Genomic DNA, 17,524 nt, shown 5'->3' with positions numbered 1-17,524 from the left:
AACGTGTGTAAAAATGACCATAACAAGTGTTGAAATCACCTGTAAACACACACTGAACAGGTGAAAAAAATCACGTACAGTAAATTACATTTGATACTTGAAAAAAAAACAAGTGAAAAATTATAATTACAAGACGTGTTCCGGGTGAGACGATTTGAACCTCTTGGCCTTCCATACGTCATGCTCGCTTATAAAGATCAGATAACTCTTAACACGTGCTTTCATATCTGGCTGGCTCAGTTCCATAATGAGTACGATATTACACTGTGTTCGGATTGAAGTGACTTGTTAATAAGCAAAACTGACACAGTTTCTTTCTGCACCCTTCCATCAATAGCTGGGGACTCGTAAAATGCGGTTGAAAGGCATATTTTTACTCCTGTCTTTAGGAGCGTTCACAGCTTATTATGTTTACCAGCCCATTCCAGACGAGATAGAGGAGAGATGGAAACTCATGTTGACCGACTGCTTCTTCAGAAGTCTCAGCCACCTGGTAAAATGTACTTTGAATTGATTAACAATGACCTATTATATTCGTTTTTGATTCAGAAAATATATGAGGCTGATTTATTCTGTTGATGTGTTTTTAATATTGTGATTTTACTATCAAAGAGGAATCATACTCAAAGTTACGCTTCTCCGATGTGCGTGGGAGTCATGCGTAAAACACATTTATATAAATCAACAATGTTTTTATGATGTTTGACTGGAAGGAAATTATTGGCCAGTCCTTTGGCACGGTACACAGCCTAGTTAGTAGCGTAGTAAATGGATTCCGCTGAGGTTGTTGGGTACATGCAGACATGCTGAATGACAGTCACACCAGATTATATTAGACGGTAATCCAGGTATTGTAGTCCTGCTCACCTGTTCTAATTATAGACCCTAATAAAGAAAATCGATGCTTTATGAACGGAGGAACACCAGATTAGACGACTGTTTATATCCCAGCATGACACTAGAGATGTTTATCGATTATAGATCATATATATTTACACATTTTTCAAAGTATTTATTTCAAATTATAACATATATTATACAGAGAAAAGTGGTTAAATTAGACTGAATTCCCCCCTGACTAGATTATTTCTTATTCTTCTTAGTATTCTTATTATTATTATTATTATTATTATTATTTGGAGAAAAAAAGAATCAATATCCTCATTGAACTGGGTCCAGATAAAAATGTTGTCCAGAAGAATCAACTGAAATATTCTCTCCAAATTAACATACAGTATAAATCGGTTATTAAGCAGACAGTCTTTCACTCTGTCCCGGGTTGAGTGAAACAAATGCATTTTGATTATGAGGGTCAAGGGGTGAACTTCTCCTGGTATTCAGTCAGCGATTTTATATAACATTTTTACAATTGCATTATCCATGCTCATGCTTGTCTCTGTCCAAGAGCAAGGAAGGAGCCTTTACTGACATGTTGCATGGCACGCATAGTCTTTAAATAACAACAGGACTGTAGATCCCCTCTGGTAGACGGCCTCTACTGTAGATCCCCTCTGGTAGACGGCCTCTACTGTAGATCCCCTCTGGTAGACGGCCTCTACTGTAGATCCCCTCTGGTAGACGGCCTCTACTGTAGATCCCCTCTGGTAGACGGCCTCTACTGTAGATCCCCTCTGGTAGACGGCCTCTACTGTAGATCCCCTCTGAAGCTCACATGACTCAGGGGAAAGCCCTTTACTCCCCTACTTGTTCCTCTCTTGTTTTATTGCAGTTAATGAACATCTGATTCCCTCAGATTTGAAACTAAGATTTATTTTATTTATTTATATTTATCCATATATCTTTCTCTCTTTCCTTCTCTTCTGTCTCTTTCCTTCTCTTCTGTCTCTTTCCTTCTCTTCTGTCTCTTTCCTTCTCTTCTGTCTCTTTCCTTCTCTTCTGTCTCTTTCCTTCTCTCTTCTGTCTCTTTCCTTCTCTCTTCTGTCTCTTTCCTTCTCTCTTCTGTCTCTTTCCTTCTCTCTTCTGTCTCTTTCCTTCTCTTCTGTCTCTTTCCTTCTCTTCTGTCTCTTTCCTTCTCTCTTCTGTCTCTTTCCTTCTCTCTTCTGTCTCTTTCCTTCTCTCTTCTGTCTCTTTCCTTCTCTCTTCTGTCTCTTTCCTTCTCTCTTCTGTCTCTTTCCTTCTGTCTCTTTCCTTCTCTTCTGTCTCTTCTCTTCTGTCTCTTCCCTTCTCTCTTCTGTCTCTTCTCTTCTCTCTTCCCTTCTCTCTTCCCGTCTCTCTTCCCTTCCCGTCTCTCTTCCCTTCCCGTCTCTCTTCCCTTCCCGTCTCTCTTCCCTTCCCGTCTCTCTTCCCTTCCCGTCTCTCTTCCCTTCCCGTCTCTCTTCCCGTCTCTTCCCGTCTCTTCCCTTCCCCGTCTCTTCCCTTCCCCGTCTCTTCCCTTCCCCGTCTCTTCCCTTCCCCGTCTCTTCCCTTCCCCGTCTCTTCCCTTCCCCGTCTCTCTTCCCTTCCCCGTCTCTCTTCCCTTCCCCGTCTCTCTTCCCTTCCCCGTCTCTCTTCCCTTCCCGTCTCTCTTCCCTTCCCGTCTCTCTTCCCTTCCCGTCTCTCTTCCCTTCCCGTCTCTCTTCCCTTCCCGTCTCTCTTCCCTTCCCGTCTCTCTTCCCTTCCCGTCTCTCTTCCCTTCCCGTCTCTCTTCCCTTCCCGTCTCTCTTCCCTTCCCGTCTCTCTTCCCTTCCCGTCTCTCTTCCCTTCCCGTCTCTCTTCCCTTCCCGTCTCTCTTCCCTTCCCCGTCTCTCTTCCCTTCCCCGTCTCTCTTCCCTTCCCCGTCTCTCTTCCCTTCTCTGTCTCTTCCCTTCTCTGTCTCTTCCCTTCTCTGTCTCTTCCCTTCTCTTCCCTTCTCTCTTCTGTCTCTTCCCTTCTCTCTTCTGTCTCTTCCCTTCTCTCCCCACCCACCTCTTTCTCTCTGCTTCTCTGCTTTTCATCTCTCTCTTCCCTTCTATCCCTGCCTCTCTCTCTCTCTCTCTCTCTCTATTTCTCTGCTCCAACATTCCTCTTCATCTCTCTCTCTTTAGGCAGACTTCAGTGAGCTGCTGGGGTTGAAGGACTACATGGGGGTGATGATGTTCATCACGTTCGCTGAGCGGGTGGTGCCCGTGTCAGACCAAGGTGTGCACGTTACAGAGGAGCTGTTTGATGGGGTGGAGGTGGTGGTGTACCAGCCCAAACTGCAGGGCGGTGACACTGAGCTGAGGAGAGCAGTCATATACCTGCACGGAGGAGGATGGTGCCTGGGCAGCGCTAGTGAGTAGCGCATTTACATGTTTATTTGTGATCACAGGTTGTGTCGATCAAGGGAGGAAATTAAAGGTGCATTGAATGGCAAAAGGATGTTGGAATCCAACCAGCATAATGTAATGTCAGAGAGGTTCAGTGGGCTGAATGTCGGCACTGGGAATCGAGCCAAGAAAGAACCAGAGGCCCCAGCGATATGGGGGAGGGGAATGGGCAGGGTATATGCCAATGTAATACTCTAGTATTTACGATAGTCCAAAAAGGTAGTGTTTTTACGGACTGTGATGTTTTTGCGGATATTACTGTAGTATTTACTATAGTATTCTACTGTATACTACAATATTCTATAGTAAGTACTAGACATGATTGAGCGATACAACAATGTGTAGTAGAGGTCGACCGATTATGATTTTTCAACGCCGATACCGATTATTGGAGGACCAAAAAAGCTGATACCGATTAATCAGCTGAATTATTATCTAATTTTTTAAATATTTGTAATAATGACAATTACAACAATACTGAATGAACAATGAACACTTATATTTTAACTTAATATAATACATAAATAAAATCTATTTAGTCTCGAATAAATAATAAAACATGTTCAATTTGGTTTAAATAATGCAAAAACAAAGTGTTGGAGAAGAAAGTAAAAGTGAAATATGTGCCATGTAAGAAAGCTAACGTTTAAGTTCCTTGCTCAGAACATGAGAACATATGAAAGCTGGTGGTTCAATATTCCCAGTTAAGAAGTTTTAGGTTGTAGTTATTATAGGAATTATGACGCATCGACTATTTCTCTCTCTACCATTTGTATTTCATATACAGTTGATGTCAGAAGTTTACATGCACCTTAGCCAAATACATTTAAACTCAGTTTTTCACCATTTCTGACATTTAATCCTGGTAAAAATTCCCTGTTTTAGGTCAGTTAGGATCACCACTTTATTTTAAGAATGTGACATGTCAGAATAATAGTAGAGAGAATGATTTATTTCAGCTTTTATTTATTTCATCACATTCCCAGTGGGTCAGAAGTTTACATACTCTCAATTAGTATTTGGTAGCATTGCCTTTTAAATTGTTTAACTTGGGTCAAACGTTTTGGGTAGCCTTCCGCAAGCTTCCAACAATAAGTTGGGTGAATTTTGGCCCATTCCTCCTGACAGAGCTGGTATAACTGAGTCAGGTTTGTAGGCCTCCTTGCTCGCCCATGCTTTTTCAGTTCTGCCCACAAAATTTCTATAGGATTGAGGTCGGGGCTTTGTGATGGCCACTCCAATACCTTGACTTTGTTGTCCTTAAGCCATTTTGCCACAACTTTGGAAGTATGCTTGCGGTCATTGTCCATTTGGAAGACCCATTTGCGACCGAGCTTTAACTTCCTGACTGATGTGTTGATGTTGCTTCAATATATCCACATCATTTTCATTCCTCATGATGCCATCTATTTTGTGATGTGCACCAGTCCCTCCTGCAGCAAAGCACCCCTACAACATGATGCTGCCACCCCCGTGCTTCACGGTTGGGATGGTGTTCTTCGGCTTGCAAGCCTCCCCCTTTTTTCCTCCAAACATAACAATGGTCATTATGGCCAAACAGTTCTATTTTTGTTTCATCAGACCAGAGGACAATTCTCCAAAAAGTACCATCTTTGTCCCCATGTGCAGTTGCAAACCGTAGTCTGGCTTTTTAATGGCGGTTTTTGAGCAGTGGCATCTTCCTTGCTGAACGGCCTTTCAGGTTATGTCGATATAGGACTAGTTTTACTGTGGATATAGATACTTTTGTACCTGTTTCCTCCAGCATCTTCACAAGGTCCATTGCTGCTGTTCTGGGATTGATTTGCACTTTTCACACCAAAGTACGTTCATCTCTAGGAGACAGAACGCTTCTCCTTCCTGAGCTGTATGACGGCTATGTGGTCCCATGGTGTTTATACTTGCGTACTATTGTTTGTACAGATGAACGTGGTACCTTCAGGCATTTGGAAATTGCTCCCAAGGATGAACCAAACTTGTGGAGGTCTACACTTTTTTTTCTGAGGTCTTGGCTGATTTCTTTTGATTTTCCCATGATGTCAAGCAAAGAGGGACTGAGTTTGAAGGTAGGCCTTGAAATACATCCACAAGTACACCTTCAATTGACGTCAATCAGCCTATCAGAAGCTTCTAAAGCCATGACATCATTTTCTGGAATTTTCCAAGCTGTTTAAAGGCACAGTCAACTTAGTGTATTTAAACTTCTGACCCACTGGAATTGTGATACAGTGAGTTATCTGTGAAATAATCTGTCTATAAACAATTGTTGGAAAAATTACTTGTCATGCACAAAGTAGATGTCCTAACCGTCTTGCCAAAACTATAGTTTGTTAACAAGAAATTTGTGGAGTGGTTGAAAAACCAAGTTTTAATAACTCCAACCTAAGTGTATGTAAACTTCCGACTTCAACTGTACCTTTGACTGTTGGATGTTCTAATAGGCACTTTAGTATTGCCAGCCTAATCTCAGGAGTTGATAGGCTTGAAGTCATGAACAGCTCTGTGAATCAAGCATTGCTAAGAGCTGCTGGCAAACGCAGTAAAGTTTGAATGAATGCTTACGAGCCTGCTGCTGCCTACCACCACTCAGTCAGACTGCTCTATCAAATCATAGAGTTCATTATAAAATAATAAACACAGAAATACCAGCTTTTGGTCATTAAAATGGTCAAATCTGGAAACGATCATTTCAAAAACAAAACGTTTATTCTTTCAGTGAAATACGGAAACGTTTCGTATTTTATGGAACGGATGGCATCCATAAGTCTAAATATTGCTGTTACATTGCACAACTTTCAAAATTATATAAAATTCTGGAAAATTAGTTTGCAACGAGCCAGGCGGCCCAAACTGTTGCAAATACCCTGACTCTGCCAGCAATGAACTCAAGATAAGTGACACAATTTCCCTAGTTAATATTACCTGCTAACATACATTTATTATAACAAAATATGCAGGTTTAAAAAAATATACTTGTGTGTTGATTTTAAGAAAGGCATTGACGTTTATGGTTAGGTACAGTCGTGCAACGATTGTGCTTTTTTTCACGAATGTGCTTTTGTTAAATCATCCCCCAGTTTAGGGAAGTAGGCTGTGATTCAATGAGAAATTAACAGGCACCGCATTGATTATATGCAAGGCAGGACAAGCTAGTTAACTGAGTAATATCATCAAGCATGTGTAGTTAACTAGTGATTATGTAAAGATGGATTGTTTTTATAAGATAAGTTTAATGCCAGTGTAACCAATGTGAAATGGCTAGCTAGTTAGCTGTGGTGCGCGCTAATAGCGTTTCAATCGGTGACGTCACTCGCTCTGAGACCTTGAAGTAGTTGTTCCCCGCGGCTTTTGTGGAGCGATGGGTAACGATGCTTCGAGGGTGGATGTTGTCGATGTGTGCAGAGGGTCCCTGGTTCGAGCCCAGGTAGGGGCGAGGAGAGAGATAGAAGCTATACTGTTACGCTAGCTAGAAACTTATCTTGGCTCCTTGCTGCACTCGCGTAACAGGTGGTCAGCCTGCCACGCAGTCTACTCATGGAATGCAATGTAATCGGCGTCCAAAAATGCTGATTACCAATTTTGTTATGAAAACTTGAAATCGGCCCTAATTAATCGGCCATGCCGGTCAAACTGTAGTATGTAGTATAGTATTCTACAGTTTACTATAGAATTAATTCACATTCTGTTCACCCTCCATGTCTCCTGAGAAACATTAGCTCTGTTTAAGCTGTCCAGCACAGAGACCGTGGTAACCCCCCGGTAACCAAAGGCAATCATTTTGACAAGTGTCATGTTGTGCCTGGAATCTGCTGTGTGTGTGTTACTTTCCAGGACTACAGGAGTATTGAGAATGAGATGCTCAACATACTATTGAGTACTTTGCAGCTGTTGATGCTCTAATATAATATTAGATCTAGTCTCTGATGGCTCTCTGCTCTCCTCTCTGTGTGCAGGAATGGGACCATACGACCTCCTGGCTAGGCAGATGGTCATGGATCTTAACTCTGTGGTCGTGTCTGTAGAGTGAGTATATCTTGTATCTGACATACAGCTGGTGTTATGTTAAATAGCTTATCTAACAGGCTGCTGTGAAAGCTCAGATAGGCCGAAGATAAACATCTGCTTGTTTATGTTTGGTGAAATATTGAAAAGGCAGCTCGTTTGATTTTGGAAGACATAAATACACACACACACACACTCTCTCTACCTTTCACCATCTCTCTCTCCCTTTCTCTCTCTTTCATGCCCTCTCTCGCGCTCTGCTCTCTCGCGCTCTGCTCTCTCGCGCTCTGCTCTCTCGCGCTCTGCTCTCTCGCGCTCTGCTCTCTCGCGCTCTGCTCTCTCACGCTCTGCTCTCTCACGCTCTGCTCGCTCCCTCCTCGCTCTCGCGGGCCCTCCTCGCTCTCGCGGGCCCTCCTCGCTCTCGCGGGCCCTCCTCGCCGCTCTCGCGGGCCCTCCTCGCCGCTCTCGCGGGCCCTCCTCGCCGCTCTCGCGGGCCCCCCCTCCTCGCTCTCGCGGGCCCCCCCTCCTCGCTCTCGCGGGCCCCCCCTCCTCGCTCTCGCGGGCCCCCCCTCCTCTCTCTCGCCGGGCCCCCCCTCCGCCAGTGAGAGCGAGAAGAGGGCTGACCCTCTTCTCGCTCGCGCGCCCTCTTCTCGCTCGCGCGCCCTCTTCTCGCTCGCGCGCCCTCTTCTCGCTCGCGCGCCCTCTTCTCTCTCGCGCTCCTCTCGCTCTCTGCTCTCGCCCCTCTCCGCTCGCCCGTCTGCGCTCGCCCCCCCCCCCTCTCTCGCTCTGCGCTCGCCCCCACCTCTCGCTCGCCCTGCGCTCGCCCCTCTCGCTCGCTCGCCCTTCTCGCTCTCTCACGTGTTGCCAGTACTGGTAATAAGCAGCTGGGTGAGAGAGTGAATTGGCTCTTCCTTAATCACAGCATTAGATTCCTTCCCGCTAAATTCCTGTGGGTGTGTACAGTAGTACTAAGGGTGAGTGAGAGCGAGAGAGTGTGGGTGTGCAGACTGCCAGCCAAATTCCTGTCAACAACATTCCAATGCTAAAATGTTTTATTCTCCAAACTGCTTCATGTGTTCATGGGCTGAATTATATGACTTTATTATACAGTGTCATTATATGACTTGTCTTATCTCCAAACCATCTAATAAAAAGCAATGCTCTTGAATCAGCTAGCCTTTGGTCCTATACAGTATATAGATTATACAGGATGAGGAGGTTGGTCTAATGTCCATTGCTCGTGTTTCTTTGCCCAAGCAAGTCTCTTCTTCTTATTGGTACTTCTGTAGTGGTTTCTTTGCAGCAATTCAACCAGGATGGCCTGATTCACACAGTCTCTTCTGAACAGTTGATGTTGATGTGTCTGTTACTTTAACTCTGAAGCATTTATAGTGAGGGAAAAAAGTATTTGATCCCCTGCTGATTTTGTCTGTTTGCCCACTGACAAAGAAATGATCAGTCTATAATTTTAATGGTAGGTTTATTTGAACAGTGAGAGACAGAATAACAACAAAAATCCAGAAAAACGCATGTCAGAAATGTTATAAAATGATTTGCATTTTAATGAGGGAAATAAGTATTTGACCCCTCTGCAAAACATGACTTAGTACATGGCGGCAAAACCCTTGTTGGCAATCAGAGGTCAGCTGTTTCTTGTAGTTGGCCACCAGGTTTACGCACATCTCAGGAGGGATTTTGTCCCACTCCTCTTTGCAGATCTTCTCCAAGTCATTAAGGTTTCGAGGCTGACGTTTGGCAACTCGAACCTTCAGCTCCCTCCACAGATTTTCTATGGGATTAAGGTCTGGAGACTGGCTAGGCCACTCCAGCATCTTAACCTCTTGGGGCTAGGTGGGACGCTAGCGTGCCACCTGTGGTGCACTCCATCAACAGCAGGTGCATTTCAAGAGCGGCAAATTTGAATCCAAATAAATGTCAAAATTCAAATTTTTCAAAAATACAACTATGTTACACCATTTGAAAGATAAACATCTCCTTAACCTCTTGGGGCTAGGTGGGACGCTAGCGTGCCACCTGTGGTGCACTCCATCAACAGCAGGTGCATTTCAAGAGCGGCAAATTTGAATCCAAATAAATGTCAAAATTCAAATTTTTCAAAAATACAACTATGTTACACCATTTGAAAGATAAACATCTCCTTAATCTAACCACGTTTTACGATTTCAAAAAGGTTTTACGGCGAAAGCATAAATTTAGAGTATGTTAGGACAGTACATTTACAAGAGTTGTGTGTAATGTTTTGTCAAGTCAAAGACAGGGTCACCAAAACCATAAAACCAGCTAAAATGATACACTAACCTTTTACAATCTCCATCAGATGACACTCCTAGGACATTATGTTAGACAATGCATGCATTTTTAGTTCTATCAAGTTCATATTTATATACAAAAACAGCGTTTTACTATGGCATTGATGTTGAGGAAATCGTTTCCCTCCAATAACCGGCAGTCAAGTCAGCGTCACAAATTAAATAATTAAAATTAGAAAACATTGGTAAAATATTATATTGTCATTTAAAGAATTATAGATTTACATCTTTTGAACGCAATCAACTTGCCAGATTTAAAAATAACCTTACTGGGAAATCACACTTTGCAATAATCTGAGCACTGTGCCCAGAAAAATACGCGTTGCGATACAGACTAGACGTCATGTTGGGGAGATCTAAAATCGAAAATACTATGTAAATAATCCATTACCTTTGATTCTCTTCATCAGATGTCACTTCCAGGTATCACAGGTCCATAACGAATGTAGTTTTGTTCAAAAAAGCTCATCATTTATGTCCAAAAATCTCCGTCTCGTTAGCACATGATGTAAGCCAGCCGGACTTCTCGTCATGAACGAGGGGAAAAAATATATTTCCGTTCGTTCAAACATGTCAAACGTTGTATAGCATAAATCATTAGGGCCTTTTTTAACCAGAACATGAATAATATTCAAGGTGGACGAATGCATAGCCTTTTATAACGTATTGGAACGAGGGTACCCAACATGAAGTAGCGCGCCAGGTGTCTAATGGGACATCACCGTTCCATGGCTCTTGTTCGGTCAGATCTCCCTCCAGAAGACTCAAAACACTTTGTAAAGGCTGGTGACATCTAGTGGAAGCAATAGGAAGTGCCAAAATATTCCTAAACCCCTGTGTTTTTCAATGGGATAGGTTTAAAATCAATACAACACATCAGGTATCCACTTCCTGTCAGAAAATGTCTCAGGGTTTTGCCTGCCAAATGAGTTCTGTTATACTCACAGACACCATTCAAACAGTTTTGGAAACTTTAGAGTGTTTTCTATCCATATATAATAAGTATATGCATATTCTAGTTACTGGGTAGGATTAGTAACCAGATTAAATCGGGTACATTTTTTTTATCCAGACGTGCAAATGCTGCCCCCTAGACCCAACAGGTTAATCTAACCACGTTTTACGATTTCAAAAAGGTTTTACGGCGAAAGCATAAATTTAGAGTATGTTAGGACAGTACATTTACAAGAGTTGTGTGTAATGTTTTGTCAAGTCAAAGACAGGGTCACCAAAACCATAAAACCAGCTAAAATGATACACTAACCTTTTACAATCTCCATCAGATGACACTCCTAGGACATTATGTTAGACAATGCATGCATTTTTAGTTCTATCAAGTTCATATTTATATACAAAAACAGCGTTTTACTATGGCATTGATGTTGAGGAAATCGTTTCCCTCCAATAACCGGCAGTCAAGTCAGCGTCACAAATTAAATAATTAAAATTAGAAAACATTGGTAAAATATTATATTGTCATTTAAAGAATTATAGATTTACATCTTTTGAACGCAATCAACTTGCCAGATTTAAAAATAACCTTACTGGGAAATCACACTTTGCAATAATCTGAGCACTGTGCCCAGAAAAATACGCGTTGCGATACAGACTAGACGTCATGTTGGGGAGATCTAAAATCGAAAATACTATGTAAATAATCCATTACCTTTGATTCTCTTCATCAGATGTCACTTCCAGGTATCACAGGTCCATAACGAATGTAGTTTTGTTCAAAAAAGCTCATCATTTATGTCCAAAAATCTCCGTCTCGTTAGCACATGATGTAAGCCAGCCGGACTTCTCGTCATGAACGAGGGGAAAAAATATATTTCCGTTCGTTCAAACATGTCAAACGTTGTATAGCATAAATCATTAGGGCCTTTTTTAACCAGAACATGAATAATATTCAAGGTGGACGAATGCATAGCCTTTTATAACGTATTGGAACGAGGGTACCCAACATGAAGTAGCGCGCCAGGTGTCTAATGGGACATCACCGTTCCATGGCTCTTGTTCGGTCAGATCTCCCTCCAGAAGACTCAAAACACTTTGTAAAGGCTGGTGACATCTAGTGGAAGCAATAGGAAGTGCCAAAATATTCCTAAACCCCTGTGTTTTTCAATGGGATAGGTTTAAAGTCAATACAACACATCAGGTATCCACTTCCTGTCAGAAAATGTCTCAGGGTTTTGCCTGCCAAATGAGTTCTGTTATACTCACAGACACCATTCAAACAGTTTTGGAAACTTTAGAGTGTTTTCTATCCATATATAATAAGTATATGCATATTCTAGTTACTGGGTAGGATTAGTAACCAGATTAAATCGGGTACATTTTTTTTATCCAGACGTGCAAATGCTGCCCCCTAGACCCAACAGGTTAATGTGCTTCTTCTTGAGCCACTCCTTTGTTGCCTTGGCCGTGTGTTTTGGGTCATTGTCATGCTGGAATACCCATCCACGACCCATTTTCAATGCCCTGGCTGAGGGAAGGAGGTTCTCACCCAAGATTTGATGGTACATGGCCCCGTCCATTGTCCCTTTGATGCGGTGAAGTTGTCCTGTCCCCTTAGCAGAAAAACACCCCCAAAGCATAATGTTTCCACCTCCATGTTTGATGGTGGGGATGCTGTTCTTGGGGTCATAGGCAGCATTCCTCCTCCTCCAAACACGGCGAGTTGAGTTGTTAAAGAGCTCCATTTTGGTCTTATCTGACCACAACACTTTCACCCAGTTGTCCTCTGAATCATTCAGATGTTCATTGGCAAACTTCAGACGGGCATGTATATGTGCTTTCTTGAGCAGGGGGACCTTGCGGGCGCTGCAGGATTTCAGTCCTTCATGGCGTAGTGTGTTACCAATTGTTTTCTTGGTGACTATGGTCCCAGCTGCCTTGAGATCATTGACAAGATCCTCCCGTGTAGTTCTGGGCTGATTCCTCACCATTCTCATGATCATTGCATCTCCATGAGGTGAGATCTTGCATGGAGCCCCAGGCCGAGGGAGATTGACAGTTCTTTTGTGTTTCTTCCATTTGCGAATAATCGCACCAACTGTCACCTTTTCACCAAGCTGCTTGGCGATGGTCTTGTAGCCCATTCCAGCCTTGTGTAGGTCTACAATCTTGTCCCTGACATCCTTGGAGAGCTCTTTGGTCTTGGCCATGGTGGAGAGTTTGGAATCTGATTGATTGCTTCTGTGGACAGGTGTCTTTTATACAGGTAACAAGATGAGATTAGGAGCACTCCCTTTAAGAGTGTGCTCCTAATCTCAGCTCGTTACCTGTATAAAAGACACCTGGGAGCCAGAAATCTTTCTCATTTGAGAGGGGGTCAAATACTTATTTCCCTCATTAAAATGCAAATCAATTTATAACATTTCTGACATGCGTTTTTCTGGATATTTGTGTTGTTATTCTGTCTCTCACTGTTCAAATAAACCTACCATTAAAATTATAGACTGATCATTTCTTTGTCACTGGGCAAACGTACAAAATCAGCAGGGGATCAAATACTTTTTTCCCTCACTGTATTTGGGCTGCAATTTCTGAGGCTGGTAACTCTCTTAATGAACTTATCCTCTGCAGCAGAGGTAACTCTGGGTCTTCCATTCCTGTGGCGGTCCTCATGAGAGCCAGTTTCATCATAGCGCTTGATGGTTTTTGTGACTGCACTTGAAGAAACGTTCAAATTTTCCAAATTGTCTTCCTGTCTTTAAAGTAATGGATGGTCATTTCTCTGCTTATTTGAGCTGTTCTTGCCATAATAAAGACTTGGTCTTTTACCAAATAGGGCTATCTTCTGTATACCACCCCTACGTTGTCACAACACAGCTGATTGGCTCAAACACATTAAGAAGGAAATAAATTCCACAAATGAACTTTTAACAAGGCACGCTTGTTAATTGAAATGCATTCCAGGTGACTACCTCATGAATCTGGTTGAGAGAATTCCAAGAGTGTGCAAAGCTGTCTTCAAGGCAAAGGGTGGCTACTTTGAAGAATCTCAAATATAAAATATATTTGTTTAACACTTTTTTGGTTACTGCATGATTCCATATGTGTTATTTCATAGTTTTGATGTCTTCACTATTATTCTACAATGTAGAAAATAGTAGAAATAAACCCCTGAATGAGTAATCAAATCAAATTTATTTTTATATAGCCCTTCGTACATCAGCTGATATTCTCAAAGTGCTGTACAGAAACCCAGCCTAAAACCCCAAACAGCAAGCAAAGCATGTGAAAGAAGCACGGTGGCTAGGAAAAACTCCCTAGGAAAAACTCCCTAGAAAGGCCAAAAACCTAGGAAGAAACCTAGAGAGGAACCAGGCTATGAGGGGTGGCCAGTCCTCTTCTGGCTGTGCAGGGTGGATATTAAAACAGAACATGGTCAAAATGTTAAAATGTTAAAATGTTCATAAATGACCAGCATGGTCAAATAATAATAATCATAGTAGTTGTCGAGGGTGCAACAAGCACGTCCGGTGAACAGGTCAGGGTTCCATAGCCGCAGGCAGAACAGTTGAAACTGGAGCAGCAGCACGGCCAGGTGGACTGGGGACAGCAAGGAGTCATCATACCAGGTAGTCCTGAGGCATGGTCCTAGGGCTCAGGTCCTCCGAGAGAAAGACAGAAAGAGAGAAAGAGAATTAGAGAGAGCATATTTAAATACACACAGGACACCGGATAAGACAAGAGAAATACTCCAGATGTAACAGACTGACCCTAGCCCCCCGACACATAAACTACTGCAGCATAAATACTGGAGGCTGAGACAGGAGGGATCAGAAGACACTGTGGCCCCATCCGATGATACCCCCGGACAGGGCCAAACAGGCAGGATATAACCCCACCCACTTTGCCAAAGCACAGCCCCCACACCACTAGAGGGATGTCTCCAACCACCAACTTACCGTCCTAAGACAAGGCCGAGTATAGCCCACAACGATCTCCGCCATGGCACAACCCAAGGGGGGGGGGGCGCCAACCCAGACAGGAAGACCACGTCAGTGACTCAACCCACTCAAGTGACGCACCCCTCCCATGGACGGCATGGAAGAACACCAGTAGGCCAGTGACTCAGCCTCTGTAAAAGGGTTAGAGGCAGAGAATCCCAGTGGAAAGAGGGGAACCGGCAAGGCAGAGACAGCAAGGGCGGTTCGTTGCTCCAGCCTTTCCGTTCACCTTCACACTCCTGGGCCAGACTATACTTAATCATAGGACCTACTGAAGAGATAAGTCTTCAGTAAAGACTTAAAGGTTGAGACTGAGTCTGCGTCTCTCACATTGGTAGGCAGACCATTCCATAAAAATGGAGCTCTATAGGAGAAAGGTGTTATAGGTGTTGTAAAACTTTTGACCTGGTACACGAATATGTTTCTCAGGTGAGATGACCTGAATTCTATCTAACCCCTCCCCTGTTTCTGCCCAGGTACCGCCTGGCCCCCGAGCACCATTTCCCTGTCCCCTATGAAGATGTGTACCGGGTGGTGAAGCACTTCCTCCAGAGGGTGGTCCTGGCACAGTACTCTGTAGACCCATTACGCATCGCAGTATCTGGGGACAGCGCCGGGGGAAACCTGGCTGCAGCCGTGTCCCAGCAGGTTAGCTGTGTGTGTGTGTGTGTGTGTGTGTGTTAAAAGCAGTATTATCTATCCACTGTTTTGATCTATATTTAGCTGCGGTTAGGTGGAGCCATCCAAGGCTGCAGTGCAGTACAGTACAGACCACTAGTTCTAATGCTCCTGTGTGTGTGTGTCTCCAGTTGCAGCATGATCCAGAACAGCAGCAGCAGCTGAAGGTCCAGGCCCTGCTCTACCCTGTGCTGCAGGCTCTGGACCTCAATACCCCGTCCTACCAGCAGAACCAGAACATGCCTATCCTGCCCCGCACCCTAATGGTGCGCTTCTGGAGCGAGTACTTCACCAGCGACAAGACCTTCTTCAGAGCCATGATGACCAACACTCACAACAGCCCAGAGTCCGCTGCTCTGCTCAAATTCGTCAACTGGAGTGCCTTCCTGCCAGAGTCCTACCGGGGGAAGTACAACTACAGCGCTCCGGTCGTGGCGTTGGCGGCTGGAGGGGCGGGGTCGGACGGGCCATCGCGCTCCATCGCTGACCCCCGGGCCTCGCCCCTGCTGGTCCCGGATGCCGTTTTACGCTCGCTACCTAAGGCCTACATTCTGACGTGTGAGTACGACGTGCTGCGGGACGACGGGGTGATGTATGCCACGCGCCTGCGTCGCGCCGGCGTCGAGGTGACTCACGAACACTACGCCGGAGGTTTCCACGGCGCCCTCATGTTCACCGTGTGGCCAACCGACTTCCTGATTGGACGCACGATGACGGAAAACTTCATCAGATGGCTGCAGCATAACTTGTAGACAACAGAAGAAAAGTTATGGTCTTTCAATGTTCATTCCTGTTTCCCATAGCAACCCAGCACCCTGTTATGTGCTACTGTACTTTCATTTTTGTCTCTGTTGGTTTTTACTCATCTTTTGTTTTATTTTTAAAACTAAAGCACTGTCTGTTTGTAATTAAAAAGGGCACCTACTAAGGATTTTTTTGCACTCTGATACTACATCCCCACAACAATACCAGATGCCAGTCAAAAACTGGTTAGCCTGGATTTTCTAATCACCAAGGAAACCAATAAGGCGGAACATGAGGCAGACCAACTGATGCCAGATACAAGACATTTGATGAAGCCAAGTGGTGTACATTTCATTTTGGACATGTCCATCTGGTTCTGCAGCTGAATCGTAGACACTATAATAGCCCGAGTGTTTTATTAGCAGATTATTATTTTTTTTGGTAGCACCCCTAAGGTCACAGGGAGAAAGACGAGGACAAATAGTAGTTTGGTGTCATCTTTCAGAATTGAGTGAGTATGGATATATATTGTTTGTTTGTGGACCAGTCGAGAGTGTTGAGGACCAGTCTAGATTACTAGGGAGGAACATTGTTGTCTTCTTGAGTTGTTCTCATCCACTAAAGGCCTGTTAGGCTCAGTGATCATGTGAGGTGTACTGAGCCTGTTCACTTCTCTTCCCACCGTTCTCTCTCTCTCTCTGTCTGTCTGCCTCTGTCTCAATCTGCCTGCCCTGTGACATGGAAGGACCAACACGAGGGGAAAAGGGGAAGGACAAGGGGTTAAGTAAACTCTCTACAGCATGTCAGGCTTGAAGTATTTGTAGTCTGAGCATGTAGCTGTTATTGAGGTTGAACAGAGCTGCAGTCAATTGAATGCAGTTGAAAGTAGTAGCTTAGAGCTGCAGAGCTAATGGTCTCCCTATTGGTTCTCCAGCTGACACTCCTCCTGTAACAGAATAATCTTGTTGGGGAAACAAAGCTGTGTTCTTTATCATGGGATTAATCAGACTTGATGACTTGCACACATAATATAGACATCTTATCTGAGATACTATTTTATTTTGCTTCAGTATTCACCCTACAAATCCTTGTAAATATCATGACTGTCATGTGTTGTGTTTTTTCATGTGAAATACGGAGAATTGAACACATGCATAATAAAATGATCTCACCTGATGGTCTGCTTCCCATTCTATCTCCATAGACAAACATTGGCAGTAAAATGGCCTGTACTGAAGAGCTCAGTGACTTTCAATATGGCACCTTTTTGAATGAGTTAACCCAAAACAAACTAGTTGTTTGTGTGTAAGAGACAGTGAGAGCTATGGCTAGATAGAGAACTTCCTGTAGGATCAGTTATGGGGAGAGAGAGAAGGGGGCAGCGTGAGAGAGCGAGAGAAGGGGTCAGAGAGAAGGGGGGGGGGGGGCAGAGAGAGAGGGGGGCAGAGCGAGAGAGAGGGGGGGGGGGCAGAGCAAGAGAGAGAGGGGGGCAGAGCGAGAGAGAGAGGGGGGCAGAGCGAGAGAGAGG

At 43.9% G+C, this 17,524-nt stretch overlaps 1 protein-coding gene across 1 annotated transcript; it reads left to right on the top strand.

Annotated features, from left to right (window-relative positions):
• The first annotated feature begins 231 nt into the window (after nucleotides 1-231).
• aadac (arylacetamide deacetylase) lies at nucleotides 232-17,172 on the top strand. Its single transcript, XM_045724846.2, has 5 exons — nucleotides 232-493; nucleotides 3,024-3,252; nucleotides 7,241-7,310; nucleotides 15,051-15,222; nucleotides 15,384-17,172. Exons 1-5 carry the CDS (start codon nucleotides 353-355, stop codon nucleotides 16,002-16,004), a joined length of 1,233 nt encoding a protein of 410 aa, XP_045580802.1. The 5' UTR covers nucleotides 232-352; the 3' UTR covers nucleotides 16,005-17,172.
• Nucleotides 17,173-17,524: the final 352 nt, after the last annotated feature.

The sequence above is a fragment of the Salmo salar genome, chromosome 09, assembly GCF_965601325.2.
Source record: "Salmo salar chromosome 09, fSalSal1, whole genome shotgun sequence".
NCBI lineage: Eukaryota > Metazoa > Chordata > Actinopteri > Salmoniformes > Salmonidae > Salmo > Salmo salar.
Note: the sequence above shows the minus strand (reverse complement) of the source record. Positions and strands in the feature narration are given on the sequence as shown.

Bases quoted from the DNA above. Each gene is read 5' to 3' on its own strand.
- aadac (XM_045724846.2), top strand. From the start codon at position 353: ATGCGGTTGAAAGGCATATTTTTACTCCTGTCTTTAGGAGCGTTCACA. The intron at 494-3,023 runs GTAAAATGTACT...CTCTCTCTTTAG, and splicing joins TCAGAAGTCTCAGCCACCTG to GCAGACTTCAGTGAGCTGCT. The intron at 7,311-15,050 runs GTGAGTATATCT...GTTTCTGCCCAG, and splicing joins TCTGTGGTCGTGTCTGTAGA to GTACCGCCTGGCCCCCGAGC.